This window comes from Schistocerca americana, chromosome 7 (assembly GCF_021461395.2).
Source record: "Schistocerca americana isolate TAMUIC-IGC-003095 chromosome 7, iqSchAmer2.1, whole genome shotgun sequence".
NCBI classification, from domain to species: domain Eukaryota; kingdom Metazoa; phylum Arthropoda; class Insecta; order Orthoptera; family Acrididae; genus Schistocerca; species Schistocerca americana.
In genome coordinates, this window is record NC_060125.1 from 502,985,256 (window position 1) to 503,000,751 (window position 15,496).

The 15,496-nt window shown below is 41.8% G+C and overlaps 1 protein-coding gene across 1 annotated transcript in view; it reads right to left on the minus strand.

Moving 5' to 3' along the window:
- Positions 1 to 15,496, minus strand: part of LOC124622386 (CD82 antigen-like) — a 114,243-nt gene that overhangs the window by 53,685 nt on the left and 45,062 nt on the right. The window contains exon 3 of the mRNA XM_047148075.1: positions 333 to 515. Coding sequence (XP_047004031.1) covers positions 333 to 515 — 183 coding nt within the window. The remainder of the gene's footprint in view (positions 1 to 332; positions 516 to 15,496) is intronic.

Below are 15,496 nucleotides of genomic sequence, written 5' to 3' on the forward strand. Positions count from 1 at the left end.
TTGTTTTCAGCTTGGTAACTGTCATTGAGAGAGATGCATACATTTTGCTTTTGAGGAGGCTACTTTGTGGATAATAATTGACTTACCCTCGTATATTGACAGAATTACACATATTATCTTCTGGCCAACAATTTTGACTCTATTTTTATAAGTTTTCTTGACTAACTTCATTTTGTTTTCTATATTATATTTTTTTGTATGCAACATAAGAATTTCATTCTTCCACACCAAAAGCCAGAATGTTAATTGTAAAGAGACAGGGTTGGATGACCCTTGCATAGTTACAGTGACTCAATAAAACACAGGAGCACAACAACTGGAGTTACGTATACCTGCGCCTGTGCCAGATCAACGGCTGCTGTAAACTGGTCTGCTCCTGGAGTGGCATAATAGCGTTGTAGGTTATCCATAAGATCCTCAGCAGACAGTCCAACCCCCAGGTATCGAGGGCACACAGTTACCAACACTCCCACAGAGCATTCTGCAAGCAGTAACAGCACCAGCACAAACAGATACTGAAACAAAAAAAGAGAGACAAAACCAATAAATAAATGACTTTTAATTGGAGAAAAAGGATACTGCTGCAAATAAAATTGCTAAATTAACATTGATATGGTGGGAAAGATAGCGTATTCCATTCGGAGAACTCGAAAACCGTGGCTTTTGGAGAAAATGTTTCGTCACTACATTAATTTCCTACAAACAAGATCCTATCCATTTTTTTATCCAGGATTGATAATTTCCATGTTGCATATTGTTTAAATGGTATAAAATTACTGTTTACTGTTATATGGATAAGAACAAATATTGAATGTGTGTACCATATATACATGCAATAGAGCTGTATTAAGAGATAAATAGTGTTCTGGGGTGTAACAGAGAAAACGGGGTGGGAATGAAGGGCAGAAGTGTAAGGGACAGCCTGTTCGTGGTCATGCACTTCCCTCCTTCATAGGTCTACAAACTGGAGAGCGAGCAGTTTATCTCATACATCACAAGAAGCAACACAAGGTGCTGCACAAAGTTATCCAACCCTCTACAGCGTGCTGTATGAACCACTTGCTATGCAATGCGCAGAGACGTTCCGGGGAGGGGGGGGGGGGGGGGTTGTTTATTTTCCACAAATTGTATTAATACTAAATGGTATACAGATAGAAGTTCAGATAGGATATTACTAGGCCTAATCCAAACAGACAGAATTTTTGTAAATCTTTGCTCACTGTTTTTCACTGCTAGAGGGGAAATTAATTCTTAGTTTCCTGTAACATTCTGCCAATAAAGGCAACTTCCCTCACCATGAATGCTGCTTGCTTTTAAGTTTACAGACAGATTATACTTTATTAGCATTTCCTATCTAGTTTTCTTATATGAGTAGAACGGAGCTGTTATTTAGGCAAGCAAGTTTTTTCAATTTATTAAATAAGTACTTATTTGGAGTTTTTAAATGAGCTTTATGTATAGCACGTTTCTATAAAGAGTGGCTGAGAAGTGTATAATGTGTAAGTGTGATGTTGAACTTTTTAGTATTGGTAGGAACGGGACTCGACTGGTAAATGTGGCACCTTGCTCATATTTGTGATTGAGAGGATATCTTAAGGCTGTGCAATTCTGTTGTAGTCACTCGGTGCTGAATTATGAATGGCCAGAAAGTTACTACACTCCTCTGACCATTAATATTGTCAGATCTGGACCAACGCTATTTCCACACTGGGGTAAAAACTTGATAGTGCCACACCCCCCCCCCTCCCCCCCCCCCCGCCCCCCCCCCCCCCCCCCCCCCCCACACACACAAACACACACACTGCTTGAACATTTGAGATTGGACGTCAAAAATTTTAAAAAATCTACTTTTTAAAAATATGTTCATTTTGTAGCGCACATCCTTCCTAGTAGTTTCATATTTAAAACATTAATGTTCAAGGATATGTACAGCATGTTATTCACTCTTAAGTGTGCAAAAGTGCATCCGACACCTCTCCCACAGCATTCTTCTATTGCACGTCACTGTATTTCACTCTGTGGAATTCAAACGTGCATATTTTGTAATGCAAGCTGTCAAACCTATATTCAAGTCAGTGGAAGTTAAAATGTCCTGTGGAGCCTCCCTTGCTCCCAGTATATTCATGACAGTGGATATTAAAATGACCTGTAGTGTCACTCCTGCTATCAGTCTACTAGTTTGACATCCTACCCCCCTTCAAAAATCTCAATTAATACTGGGTGGGAATATTTGTGACAGGGAGAATAAGAACTCTTCAGAAAATTTTACGCGCTTTATTGGCTGTTAGCTATAATCCGTTCATCATAAGAATAAACCTAATGTAAACATTGGACTACGTATTCTTCCGCGTTTGCGGGAACTTCATTGGATTTCAGTTTCACGTGGGACTGCAGCCAAGCTGTCTCGAGTACTGTCAAGTACTATAATTAGGGTACGTTATGGGGTGTGCATTACGCGCACATCGACTTAGCGACGATACGGGACAACAGATTTACCAGCGCATTTAACTTGGACAGCACTGGCCGGCCAGCTGGCACAGCTAGCCTGCAGCGACGTGGCCAGCCGCAGTTCACACGTAAAACGAGACGAGCAGAGGAGCAATACAGCTTCGAATGTCACTTAATTTTTAAGCAGCATGAAATAATACACTGCAAATCTCCGACAATACGCTCCTTAGACGACTAGACGAAAACCGCAACACGTTATCGTTTTTAGCTAACGTACTATTGTAATTAAAAACAAAAATGATGAAAATTCCTGACTTAACCACAAGGTAATTTTTCTGCATAAGCTGTGTGTAACGTAAGAGAGTATTCAGGGATTTCGCCATATAGTTAAATATTGAAGCCACTGAAGTTATAACTTACAGCCAGTCGTCCGGTAATCTATTAGCTCTTTCATTATCCGAATCTGAGAAATACATTTCAATTCAGAAAGTGTCCCCTGCTACGTGGATAATGAGCCTATCAACAACAGAATCTACGAAGTCAATCAGGCGCAGCATTTTCTCATCTTCTTTTATGACGAGTCGTTCTATATCCTGCCAGCGTTCAGCAGTGACGTGTGAAAAGTTGCGTGCGTTAGTTCCAGTACGTCTGGCAGCTTAACAGTCTTGTTACTTCTCGGGCCAAATCCCGCACCTAGGCTCCAGATCAGTTGTGTTGGATTCATATTGTAATGGTACAGCAGCAAATGTAAAAAATGCAGCCTTTGTATGTTGTTGTCGATACTGCGAAAACGATTGTTTTTCATCTTTCTACGATACTTATCCATCTCTGTGTTAAAAAACGATGGACATGGTCCAAATAAAGAGGATTTTGTTTTTCATTTTTGCCTTACAAAATTAAATTGTTATGTTTTCTTAATTTAAACAACTTTTGTGAACAGTCTTTCACAAAACATCGATAATTAAGAATTTGTATTTTTACGGTAATGGAGAAAGGAATTTCGCGTCCAATATGAAATTGGAAATAAGAAGACGTGCATTATTCATAAAAAATGATGATGACTTTCATAATTACGAGATGTTACCCGTGTTCCACTCGCGTGTTTCACTACGTAACAGAAAGCAGCCCCAGCCATTTTCATACTGCGCAGTGCGCATTAACAGCGCGACAATCAGAGCACAACGCCGCAGAGACTGTGGCTGTACACGATTTTTGAAATAAAAACTATATGGCTAAAGCGTAGTTAAGAAAAACGTTGATTGCTGTTAATACATTTGAATACCTGAAAGTTTTATTTAACGTAACTTAGTTATAAGATATCTGATACATAAATAGGACCTACTTCCAAGAGCGCAACAACACCAGTGTGCTAAGGCTTCTGACCAATCATCGCGTTTGTGTTTGTTTACTATAGCAACTTTCTATTTTGTGTGACATAAAATTAAGACACGACAAGAGACAAGCAAGACAGTACACATTTTTTCACTCCTTAGGTCTCAGCATATGTGCTGCTACAACTTTACATGAATTCTGCGAGTGAACCTCTTACCTCATCAAAGTTCTTCAAACGCGTTGCTACATGAAAATCGTAATGTCGTAGTCTAAGAACGAAAAAGCTGTTAATACGAATAATACACAAGACTGGTGTGGTTTCTCGATTTGATTATGTCAGTTTTGTCACTGTCTGTTAGATAAAACGAAATAGGGCTTTCAGAGATTGCAGCAGTTGTAATGCACGCCAAATAGTGAGACTGTTTTGGCACAAACTGTCATTTTTATGTACTTCATTTACATAAATAAAAGGCAGAACATAATTCAAGAAGTACCAATATCAAATGCCTATTAGGCCTATTACAAGCAAAAAGTTCCTTGTTAGGTAATACTTTGACATTTCATTCACATGCTCCACTTTCTCATGCTTGAGATAAAAAACTGGTAGTACGAAATTTTTATATAAATTTGGAACATATTCTTCCATGCAATTTGTGTGATGTCCCTTTTTCTTCTCCTTCCTTGTTCTAACAATCAATCTTGTCACCACTAATTCTGTAACTATTCTTGCCATTGTCAAAGCTTATTCTCTGATTAACCTCACTAACCCTGCTAGATCCGCAGGTTCAGTTATCCCGCATTTATTCACCGGTTAGCCATTATTACGTGTTCGTACAATGCGCTTTCCGCACTACTTCGAGAATAGAACTTAGAGCGGCTGCTAACTGGGGAATGTACAACTGGTATGGCAGCGATCTGGAAAAGATTTTCTGTCAAAATTGCATTTTCTTGGATACACCGAAAAGATAATGTGATCTTACTTACCTGTTATTCCTGTTAGCCGTTTATTTCCACTCTAGTAGACTGAATCTATGAATTTCGCTAATAATTATAACAACGATTATCACACACCTAATCAACCATACAACCAAAACAGCGACTGGCATTCGCCCGTTCGGGTTTATTCGGCTCAGCTCTACGGCCTCGTCAATTTTTGTCTGTGGGCAAGTTTTTTATTTCTAATTGCGAGCGGGATTCCTCTGGCAGAGACATCATGTACACTATGCAAGCATTCAAAAACTAAATTACAGTTCGTTCAGAAATCAGATTAGAATGTATTAAAATGCTCAAAAACCAACAGGGATGCGTTTCAAACTCATACGAATAATCGGCAGTAATCTGCTGTAATGAATTGCTTGACTTATGCTGAAATATCTGAAGCTCCAGATCACCTAAATGACCAACTTCTGGTCCACAGGGAGACAATTTAAGCCTCGTGGATTCTTCAAATGTTGGGAGAGCTGAGGTTGGGGATATGCATTTCATATTCCTTATGGTGTGAAAAACATTCCAGCCAGTGGTAATGGGAACAACGAAACCGACAATGACAAATACGTATTGACAGCATGTTAACTTGGGTCAGGCTTCTCAGTGTAGTAGACAGTTGACAGCTCCAGATGTTGTACTTTTTTTTGTATAAAATCTCACTTAACAATTCCAAATAAATACTCATTTAATAAACTGAAAAGAGCTCCGCTGTAAAAACACAAGCTGACTGAAGTTAGTTTGTCTGCTCACGTAAGAGAACTGGACAGAATATGGTGGGGATGTACGTTCTGTCTGCAAGCTGAAAAGCAAGTTGCTACTTGTAACATAGTGGGGTAGACAGAGTGGGGAACCATGTGCTCCCTCCCCAGTTTGCGGACCTACGAAGGAAGGGAGCGCATAAGCACAATCCTGCACTGTACCTTGCTCTCCTCCTCTACCCTCTTACACCTTTACACTCCCAGAACGCTATTTAGCCTTTATTCGATTCTACTGCACTGAGACATGGTACAGATATTTAATATTAGCTCTTAATCCACTTAATTTAACAGCAAACCGTAATTTTATACCATCAAAATACAGGGTGATTCAAAAAGAATACCACAACTTTAAAAATGTGTATTTAATGAAAGAAACATAGTATAACCTTCTGTTATACATCATTACAAAGAGTATTTAAAAAGGTTTTTTTTCCCTCAAAAGCAAGTTCAGAGATGTTCAATATGGCCCCCTCCAGACACACGAGCAATATCAACCCAACACTCCAACTCGTTCCACACTCTCTGTAGCATATCAGGCGTAACAGTTTGGATAGCTGCTGTTATTTCTCGTTTCAAATCATCAATGGTGGCTGGGAGAGGTGGCCGAAACACCATATCCTTAACATACCCCCATAAGAAAAAATCGCAGGGGGTAAGATCAGGGCTTCTTGGAGGCCAGTGATGAAGTGCTCTGTCACGGGCTGCCTGGCGGCCGATCCATCGCCTCGGGTAGTTGACGTTCAGGTTTCATAACTAACCTTTTTCGTAGGACTCTCCATACAGTTGATGTGGAATTTGCAGCTCTCTGCTAGCTCTGCGAGTCGATTTTCCTGGGCTGCGAACAAATGCTTGCTGGATGCGTGCTACATTTTCATCACTCGTTCTCGACCGTCCAGAACTTTTCCCTTTGCACAAACACCCATTCTCTGTAAATTTACACCACCTATCAGGAGGTTTAACACCATACTTCGTTCGAAATGCACGCTGAACAACTGTCGTCGATTCACTTTTGCCGTACTCAATAACACAAAAAGCTTTCTGTTGAGCGGTCGCCATCTTAGCATCAACTGACGCTGACGCCTAGTCAACAGCGCCTCAAGCGAACAAATGTACAACTAAATGAAACTTTATAGCTCCCTTAATTCGCCGACAGATAGTGCTTAGCTCTGCCTTTTGTCGTTGCAGAGTTTTAAATTCCTAAAGTTGCGGTATTCTTTTTGAATCACCCTGTACTATTTTTAATAATCTGCGACTGATCTTTCACTTGCAATGCGGAAACTTAGACCTAGAGAAAAAAATGAATCGGACCTTTTTTGTACGAAATTTAATGTAGTTTTATTTTGTGCTGGTAAACATTTTCGAATTCTTCTTTACAGAAGAATTGAACTGGTAGAAGCCGACCTCGGGGAAGTTCAGTTTGTATTCCATAGAAATGTTGGAACACACGAGGCAATACAGACCCTACGACTTACCTTAGAAAACAAATTAAGGAAAGACAAATCAACGTTTCTAGCATTTGTAGACTTAGAGAAAGCTTTTGATAATGCTGACTGCAATACTCTCGTCAAAATTCTAAAGGAGGCAGGGGTAAAATACAGGGAGCGAAAGGCTATTTACAATTTGTACAGAAACCAGATAGCAGTTATAAAGAGTCGATGGACATGAAAGGGAAGTAGCGGTTGAGAAGGGAATGAGACGGTTGCTGCTCTCATCTTTCCCTTTCCCCTCTTTGGGGAAGTGTGAGGGGGAGTTTGTAGCCTTTCGGCTTTTACTCCCCTGTGTACGTGTGTGTATGATTTTTCTGTACATTTTTGGTGTCTGTGATATGTGATGACCGTTCTGTATGTGTCTGGTCTTTGCCTGGGGTTGGCGAGATATTTGGTGTTACATGAGCAAGGAGCAGGATTTGGTATTGGGATTTTCTCTTCGACTTAATCGTCGAAGATCGTCATAGGGCGCTTGTGCTTGTCGCAGGACATGTCATACCGACCTAGGGAGTGGATAAGGGCGTTTCCCGATCTGGAAGAACCCTCATAGAAGGCCCTTGCCAGATCTTGGGAACGCTGTCTCAGGAGTGGGATTTCGGCTGCGGCGTGCAGATCGTCTGTGGGGAATCCAAGAGGTAAATGCAGTGCCCTCCTGAGGGCGCGGTTCTGCAGCCTCTGGAGTTTGTCCAGGTGCTGCTTTGCCGCGTATCCCCAGACAGGGCATGCACACTCCATTACTGGCCGGATCAGGGCCTGGTACACATTTACTGCTACTGGGCAGGGAAGGGAGCTGGTTGTGTTCAGGATAGGGTATAGGATGGACATTCTAGCGCAGACCTTCCTGTGGACCTCGTCTATGTGGGGTTTCCACGTAAGACGAGAGTCCAAGGTTACGCCAAGGTACTTGGGTAATCAGCATTGCCTGCGTCTTTTCAGGGTTGATGGTGATGCGCCAGCGACGGGCCCAGGTTTCTGTGTCGTCTAAAACCCTTTGTAGCCTACGAATGACCAGGCCCTTGTTCGCATTTCTCGTGTAGAAGGCTGTGTCGTCCGCGTACTGCGCAATGTGCACCAGGGAGGCCGTTCGAGTGTCTGCAGTGTACAAACTGTACAAAACGGGCCCCAGGACCGATCCCTGTGGCACCCCAGCACGAATACGCCTTTTGGTGGAGGTGGCAGTTTCTACTTTGACGGAGAAAGTACTATTCGTGAAATAACTTTTGATCAGCTGAACTATGTTCTCGGGAAACCCTTGTGTGTACAACTTGTAGAGTAGCCCCCTATGCCATACTGAATCAAAGGCTTTGGCTACGTCTAGTAGCACTATCCCGCAGTAGCCTCTGTGGTTGAAGCCCTCTGTGGCTGCTTCAACCATTCTCATGACCTGTTGTGGGGCAGAGTGGTTCTGCCGGAACCCGAATTGGAAATCCGGCAGAATTTGCTCTCTGGTAATATGTTCTTGTATGGGTCTTAGCAGGAGGCGCTCATAGATCTTGCTGAGAGTTGGCAAGAGGCTAATCGGCCTGTAGTGCTGCGGGAATAGAGGTTCTTTCCCTGGTTTGTGTATCGCGACCACTTCCGCATGTTTCCAGCAAGCTGGGAACTCGCAGGAACGAGTAATCTCGTTGAGGACGTTCGCGAGGTGTGTGATCGCTGTGGGTGGGAGTTTTTTGACTAACTGGTTTGTGACACTATCGTGCCCTGGAGCCTTTTATGTAGGGAGGGACCTGATTACTCTTACCACGTCCTCGGGGGCAAAAAGTATGGGTTCGTCCTCTGGGTTCTCCTCAGCATTGAGGAAGACAGCCAGTTGACGACTGACTACCTCTTCATGCTCTTCACCCTGGGGTTCCGCCGCTTGAAACTGCTCTCGAAGGAGTCGGCGAGGGCGTTGGCCTTCCCAGCATGGCTGTAGACCAGTCTCCGGTCGCCGTGCAGTGGCGGCATCCTGTGAACTGTTTGGTTGCTTGCCATAGTGTATGATCGTCTACTTTGAGAGCTGTGAGGCGGTTTTGCCATTGCTGGTTTCTGTGCTCATTGAGCGCTACCTTAGGCGAACGGTCTACCCGACGGGAGGCCCTAGCCACACGACATTTCATTTCATACCTTCAGTTCTCTCTGTAGACGATTGAGCAGCCCCCTTGTTGGCCTGATTTCTGGTGATCTTCCACTCTTTTGCCACTCTGTTCTTATGTCGGATTTGAGCTAGCAAGTGAGAAGGGAGTGAGACAGGGTTGTAGCCTGTCTCCGATGTTATTCAATTTGTATATTGAGCAAGCAGTAAAGGAAACAAAAGAAAAAAATTGGAGTAGGAATTAAAATCCATGGAGAAGAAATAAACACATAGAGGTTTACCGACGACATTGTAATTCTGTCAGAGACAGCAAAGGACGTGGAAAGCAGTTGAACGGAATGGACACCGCATTGAAAGGAGGATATAAGATGAACACCAATAAAAGCAACACGAGGATAATGGAATTTTGTCGAATTAAATCAAGTGATGCTGAGGGTATTAGATTAGGGAATGAGACATTTAAAGTAGTAAATGAGTTTTGCTATTTGGGGAGCAAAATAATTGATGATGTTCGAAGTAGAGAGGATATAAAATGTAGACTGGCTATGTCAAGGAAAGAGCTACTGACGAAATTTGTTAACATCGAGTATAGATTTAAGTGTCAGAAAGTCTTCCCTGGAGGTATTTGTATGGAGTGTAGCCATGTATGGAAGTGAAACGTGGGCGATAAACAGTTTAGACAAGAAGAGAATAGAAGCTTTCGAAATGTGATGCTACAGAAGAATGCTGAAGATTAGATGGGTAGATCACATAACTAATGAGAAGGTACTGAACGGATTTGGGGAGAAGAGAAAATTGTGGGACAACTTGACTAGAAGGAGGGATCGGTTGGTAGGACACGTTCTGAGGCGTCAAGGGATACCAATTTAGTTCTGGAGGGAAGCGTGGAGGCTAGGATTGTAGAGTAAGATCAAGAGATGAATACGCTAAGCAGATTCAGAGGATGAAGATTGCAGTAGTTATTCGGGTATGAAGAGGCTTGCACAGGATAGAGAAGCATGGAGAGCTGCATCAAACGAGTCTCTGGACTGAAGACCACAACAACAAACAATTTCGCTAGATATCACAGTTTTCGAGTTACTCAAGAAAAACATAAAAAAGTGACCTTTAAACGCCCCCCATCCCTTCCCTCCATCCCCAATCTCACATCCCACCGGTGGGGATTTTTTAGTAGGTCTATGTTGTTCATGACACTCCCTCCTACTACCGTGCAAAAAACTCGCGATTCCACGATTTTTTTTTTTTTCAATTTTAAACCTTTTACGGTCTTCGGTGACTGGGCGGTTATCGCTGACAAAATAAGTTTTGCGTTATATAGTGTTTTTTTTCTCCCCACACCATTGTATCCTGACTGTTAAAACCGCTCAAAATAACCGATTCCTATTATTTCCTATAATAAATGTAGAAGTCGAATAAAGATTGAAAAATTTTGACTCTCTCAGTTTCAAGATATTTTGAAATTAAATTAAATACGCAAATAATAGGAAACTGAGTCTATCGACGTTCGCTGCTTTTCTCCAGAAGCGATAAGTGGTTGAATACTACAAAAATCTCCAGTGTTCTCTTATTGATTCTATTTTCTTTATTTGCTCAAAAATCATATTTTGATTGAGGACCATACCACTATTTGGGGATGAGAATAGTCAATGCTAAATGGTGCAAAAAAATTGTTCAAATGGCTCTGAGCACTATGGGACTTAACATCTGAGGTCAAATTCAAAATGGTTCAAATTGCTCTGAGCACCATGGGACTTAACATCTGAGGTCATCAGTCCCCCAGAACTTAAAACTACTTAAACCTAACTAACGTAAGGACACCACACACATCAATGCCCGAGGCAGGATTCGAACCTACGACTGTAGCGGTCGCGCGGTTCCAGACTGAAGCGCCTAGAACCGCCCGGCCACAACGACCGGCTCTAAAGGGTGCAAACTAAGGTTGATGAACTCTTTCTCGTGTTACTCTGTTTGTTTTCAGTGGCTACAAACAGATAAAGGTTTATTGCGTAGACATAGCCAGGGATCAGCTACTTTATATTTTTATTGTATAATATGAATGAATTGTCGTTAACTTTTTACTTACTACTGTTACCATAATTTCCTTCCTGTTTTATTATCCCATAGAAGTGGCAGACCAATTTTAAAACAAGCTTTTAAAACAAATGAAGCATTGTATTTCATTGCTAAATTACTTTCTAAAAATATTTCCATATTACGGACGATGACATTCTACAATACAAAGGATGTCTGGCGACGACAGCAACGGGGGCATTATTGTCTCTGCAATGCTGTACCAATTCTTATGCCACGTGTTATTAAAATACCATTTTTTTAAGAATAAAAATTACTTCACTTTTTAAAATTTTTTATTAAAAACTACGAATTTTAGCGCTACTGCTACGGCTAAACGTATTTCGTTTTCTAGTCTGTTATTGGTAAAACACAAAAAACACCTGTTATAACCGAGAGAAAAGATATACCGAAAATACCTGTTATTCATACCACATTTTACGGACTATAGGACGCTGCGGACTTTAAGATAAAACTTAATTTTTAAGAGATTTTTAAAAAAATAACATTTCTGCCATTTTTGTTATTAGGTTGCAAAGCCAGTCGAAAAAAATCTTAGTTTATAAAATCGAACTGGCCTTTAAAAATCCTGAAAATCGTCATCTGAACTTGCTTCTTCTTCTTCCTCTTCGTCGTCGTTATTTGTCCTTTTCATATATAAGATGGTCTTCACTGCCATTACTTTTACAATAATGTCTTCTCTCACTCTAGACCACGACTGTTTAATCCAGTGACGCACTTGTCTGATTGTCGGTCGTTTTAAAGCTCCCTTCGGCATGAATTCATAGTGGGTTTCATCCACATCCATTTGTCCCATTCCTCTCTCCTATACCCTTTAATTGGTTTATTTATCGAGGCATCAAGAGGTCGCAAATGTGAATTAAGTCCTCTCGGAATAAGAGCAAGCTTTGTATTTTCCTGTCTCAATTTCTCATTCATAGAGCTTTTCAAACAACTGCTAAACTGATCTAGCACAGAAAGAGAACTCTCCTTCAGTAAAACATCTTCCCTTCTTTCCACACTCTATTAATCCATAATTTTATACCAGTCTCGCCCACCCAACCCTTGTCATGTACGTGAACAATGACACCTGGCGGTATTTCAGAAGGTTTTGGCATTGTTTTGCGCTAGGAAACGATAATTGGTTTAAATTTAGTACCGTCAGCACAACATGAAAGGACAGCAGTGTAGTGCATTTTTCATGTCGATTTATTTTTATAGTTTTAACACCTTTCATGGCAGCAGTTCTGTTGCTCGGCACATCAAATATCAGAAGAGTTTCATCAATATTTGCTATTTGGCTTAGTTCCCCATTGATGCGATGGAAAGATGATATTTTCTTTTCATACTCTTGTGACGTCTTCTGAGATATTTTGGTTCGCATGCTAAGGCAATGACGCTTCATAAACCTGTGGTGTCAACCAACTCCAACCTTTCCAAAGAAGTGCTAGCTCACGAACGTGTATTTGAATCGTTTTGTGTTAAATTCTCACGAACATGTATTTGAATCATTTTGTGTTAATTCCAGTACCATTTTGACAGTGCACTTGAATCCATTTCAAAACGTCACCTTCTACGTTTGGCCATTTTGCATTCAGTCCTCTAGTTACACATGTAGTCTTCCTATTTTTTCACTTCTGCTTTATTAGGCCGCCAATCGCGAATGTTTTTTTTTCTGTCGATGGAGGGCCGAAATTCCTCTCAACTGCTCTGTTTCTATGTTCTTCTGCATATGCTATTTCATTGAATTTATAGCTCGCATCAGGTCAGTACCTTTTATTTTTTACCATTACGAAACTAGCAACTAACAAAAATATTGTACTGTTACCGATAACATATATCACTTTCAATTCAAATTCACTCGTACCATAGACTGCAATGATGCATCATAGCCTATATAGTGTTTCTCGGTTTGTGTTTGCGGGTTGGGATGGAGTTAGTGTTAGCAAACTTGTGAATCCCCCAATTCATGTTCTTTGCACCGATGCACTGCTACTGGCAGTAGGATCCAATGTTGCCAGATGACAATGGCGGGTGCTGTGTAAGGGCACAAGAGCACCTGAATAACCTAACTTTCGGCACCTTGCGGATTTATTGATTATTTTTCCTTGAATGCTGTAAACTTAATGTAGATACTGGACCCTGAAAGATACGGCTACTGCACGAAAGTCGTGAAACTTGGCATCAGGGGCGCGAGCACATCTTCTGTTGCGCAAGGTTTAAGGAGCTTTTGCGCACGCGCAATTCGCGTGACGTAATTGGCTTCTGGGCCAAAAACATACGGAATTCACAAAAACGTGCCCTGTTCACGACGTGCAACCAGAAATTTACGTCAGTGCCGCCAGGCGTTAGCACATGCAGCAGATTTTTATCCCCATTCACTGGGCATAAACACTGCTATATGATAGCACACGCCTCAGATATCCTAATTCACTCACATATACTGTAGTAAAATTATATCAGATGTCTGTATATGGTCTTAAAGTTGTACTGACAGTAAACCTGTTTTGTTGGTTTCTGAATGAGTCATAGTATATTAAGTTATGAATTTTATCACACAGTGACCCATTTGAGGCGCTGAGAATCATAAGGTCGTAAAGCACATCACTGTCGATTGTGAGATTGTAGCATCTATTAATGCTTCTGAAATCTGTAGATCTTATGGTGCTTGAGGTTTATATGTACTGTAGACCCACATTGCGTATATGAAAATTCACGAAAAGCTGTCTCACTGTTTTCTCTGAGCCGGCCGGGGTGGCCGTGCGGTTCTAGGCGCTACAGTCTGGAACCGCGGGACCGCTACGGTCGCAGGTTCGAATCCTGTCTCGGGCATAGATGTGTGTGATGTCCTTAGGTTAGTTAGGTTTAAGTAGTTCTAAGTTCTAGGGGACTGATGACCTCAGAAGTTAAGCCCCATAGTGCTCAGAGCCATTTGAATCATTTTTTTTGTTTCTTTTTTTTTGTTTTCTCTGATACTCACTTAAAAGTGGGATCAACGGTAGTGTGCTTTAGGTCCTTACGGGTCTCATCACCTCATTTGTATTCTAGTCAAGTGACCATGTTGGTAGACATTACTACTTGATTTTATTCATTTCCACAAACGGCACTTTGTGTTTGAAGTTGGTTGTTTACTGTGCGGGAATCGACTTTCGTATACAGTGTAAACATTTTAAATGCTAGCAGGTAGCAGAAAAGAAAAGCTGTGAGGAGGGATCGTGAGTCGCTCAGTCGATAGATCACTTGCCCGCGAAAAGGCCCCGAGTTCGAATCTCGATCCGGCACACGTCTCTAATCCGTCAGCGCTTCGTATCAGCGCGCGCTCCACTGCAGTGAAAATCTCATCCTGGGAACAGAAAAGTAAATTACCAGGAAAAGTTAGTCACAAAGGAACTAGGGCCTCCGAGACTATATCCTTTGATTGAGAGAGTGACGAAATCAAATGAAAGTGACTACAAGCGAACTTTTAACAAAGAAGTGATGTGTGAGTGCAGCGTAAGAATATCTGATTTTCAGCCCGGAAGTAAATTCGTGAACTAATACGTCTGTTAGGGATCTTGAACATTTGTCCGAGAAAATGGAAAAGACCGAAAACTCCTTCACCCACAAAAATGCGAAGTGGAGAGCTCGAAAGCTTACGCGTTATTTCATTAAACTTACTTATATGATGATGATGATGAGGTCCCATACTCCGAGGAGCGTAGGGGACGATGTGGGAGACCCACACAGCCTGCTAGGCAAGGTCCTAGCGGAGGTGGTTTGCTGAGCGATACTGGAGGGGAGGAAGAGGGTTGGGTTGTTTGGGGGAAGAGACCAAACAGCGAGGTCATCGGTCTCATCGGATTAGGGAAGGACGGGGAAGGAAGTTGGCCGTGCCCTTTCAAAGGAGCCATCCCGGCATTTGCCTGGAGCGATTTAGGGTAATCATGGAAAACCTAAATCAGGATGGCCGGTCGCGGGATTGAACCTCCGTCCTCCCGAATGCGAGTCCAGTGTGCTAACCACTGCGCCACCTCGCTCGGTGGAGGTGGTTTGCCATTGCCATTGCCATTGCCTTATTCCGACCGTAATGGGGATGAATGATCATGATGATGATGAAGACGACACAAAACACCCAGCCATCTCGAGGCAGGGAAAATCCCTGACCCCCAAAAAAACAAAATTCCACAACGACAGTCCTTTCTTTTGTCAGATAAAAAAATGGTTCAAATTGCTTTGAGCACTATGGTACTTAACATCTGAAGTCATATGTCCCCTAGAACTTAGAACTACTTAAACCTAACTAACCTAAGGACATCACACACATCCGTGCCTGAGGTAGGATTCGAACCTGCGACCGTAGC